Genomic DNA, 1,955 nt, shown 5'->3' on the forward strand with positions numbered 1-1,955 from the left:
GTGTGTCCTACTTGGCCATCTACAGCAATAAAAAAGGAATGCAAATCTCGACCAAACATTCTATAATATAATGTTTTCATTATTTAAGATTTTAAGCATGACCTATATCTACTTTTTTTGTGAAATATTTGTATTATGTTGTAGTGTTATATATACATTAAACAAAATTTATAATCAAAAAATTAAATTAAACTGCTAAACAGCATCGATTACTTTATGTAAGTATAATGAATACAAGCTGAAAAATAATTATAAATTACAAATGTGGTTGAAAATTTAATCATTTTACTTATTTGATGATTATTTTAAGTAAATTTACTTTGACTGTAAGCAAATAAACATTATTACAAAAATAATAAACCACTGAACAATAAGAAATTTATTAGATATTGAATAATGACAAGCTCTATAAAAGTGTATGAAATACACAGATTGTGTAGATTAAAACAATGAATTTTGCAAAAAAAACAACACTTTTTCCTTTTGCACTTGTCATTCGATTAAGTCAAGAACTTAGTCATCAAAATTCTGAGACAGCAAAAAGTTAGCTGCAAGATTCTCATTTTTTTCACAAGCAAAATAGGCTTGTATCACCATATGTTCAGGAAAACCAAGAGCTTTTAATCTTTCAATAGCTTCTTTATCTTGAGCAGACACTTGAATAACATTCTGTGACCCTAATTGAGGTTGTTGAATATCAGCAACATTCTCATCTGATGCTACTCCCGCAGCAGAAGGGTTCACTGGTTCATTTAACATTCTGACAAAGGCTTCTTGATGTTGGCTGATTACTTGTAATAAAGCTGGATTTGTCTGACCAATCTGCTGTAACACAGCATTTAACAAATTGGGATTCTGTTGTATAACAGCACGCATTTGCTGAAATTGTGGTTGATCTCGCAGGAAGGCTAATGGGTCTTCATCAGAACTTTCTTCAGCTTCTTGTTCATGTAGCAATTCTTCAGGAATACCTGTTATTAAATATTCTACAGCTCTTTCTCTATTATTAAATGAGGCGCGTAATGCTTGTTCAACTTGTGGCCTATCATATCCCATATCCATAATACTTTGGATAGTTGCTTCTAACTCAGCATCACTAGTGGTGTTGGGAGTCTCGGTAACTCGCTCAGTTTCTGCTGTAGTAGGCTTGACTACTTCTTCAGGAGGAACAGTCTTAGGCTTAGCATCACCACTATCAGTAGAAGCACTTTCGCCTGCTTCGGGTATGGAAGTTGATGTAGGCTGGCTCTCGGAGACTTTAGGTTTTGTAACCATAATAACAATGAATTTCTTTTCATCTATGTTGTAAGAATTTATTTTGTTGTCGTCCAGAAGAATTTTTCCCGCATAAATAAGTCTTTGATGGTCGGCGACAAAATCCTTCCCTTTTTCCACTTCAATTTTTAACTTCAATGCTTTCACAGTTTCTTCTGGATCTATTTCAATTTGAAATGTTTGCTGTTGTAAAGTTTTTAGCGTCACCAACATTTTTACACTTTTCTTATTATATTAGATGATTCAGTAAGTTGTGCACAAAATTTATCAACTGAATTCTGACTCGACAGAATTATGCAGTAAACATAACCTCTTCCAAAAGCATAGATTACACTATACCTGGTAATCCTGGTAAGTATGTAATGGATTGTGCACTAATATTGGTACCTACCTACGAGTTCTACTAGGGATGTGAAGATATTTTAAAAGATGATTTATTTGCTATAATTTTTTAGGTAATTTTTTTTAAGCGAGGTACTTTATGTACAACGGAACAAACATCACACACATTTTTGATGAAATTTTGTACAATTTATTAATTAACACAATTTAACAATATTTGTATGATCTCGACGACTTTAATTTACTACATAAGCTCCTGGTTAAATGTCTTAATTTAATATACTCAAGTTTAAATTTTCTTGGCTCGTACGTATTAGTTTATTTGTTTTTTTTAATGT

At 31.9% G+C, this 1,955-nt stretch overlaps 1 protein-coding gene across 1 annotated transcript; it reads right to left on the reverse strand.

The window, feature by feature from the left end:
* Positions 1–364: 364 nt before the first annotated feature.
* Rad23 (nuclear excision repair protein rad23) lies at positions 365–1,653 on the reverse strand. Its single transcript, NM_001171181.1, is given in 1 exon segment — positions 365–1,653. A coding segment is annotated over 1 exon segment (975 nt). The 5' UTR covers positions 1,489–1,653; the 3' UTR covers positions 365–513.
* Between the last annotated feature and the right edge of the window lie 302 nt (positions 1,654–1,955).

This window comes from Bombyx mori, chromosome 10 (genome assembly GCF_030269925.1).
Source record: "Bombyx mori chromosome 10, ASM3026992v2".
NCBI classification, from domain to species: Eukaryota; Metazoa; Arthropoda; class Insecta; order Lepidoptera; family Bombycidae; genus Bombyx; species Bombyx mori.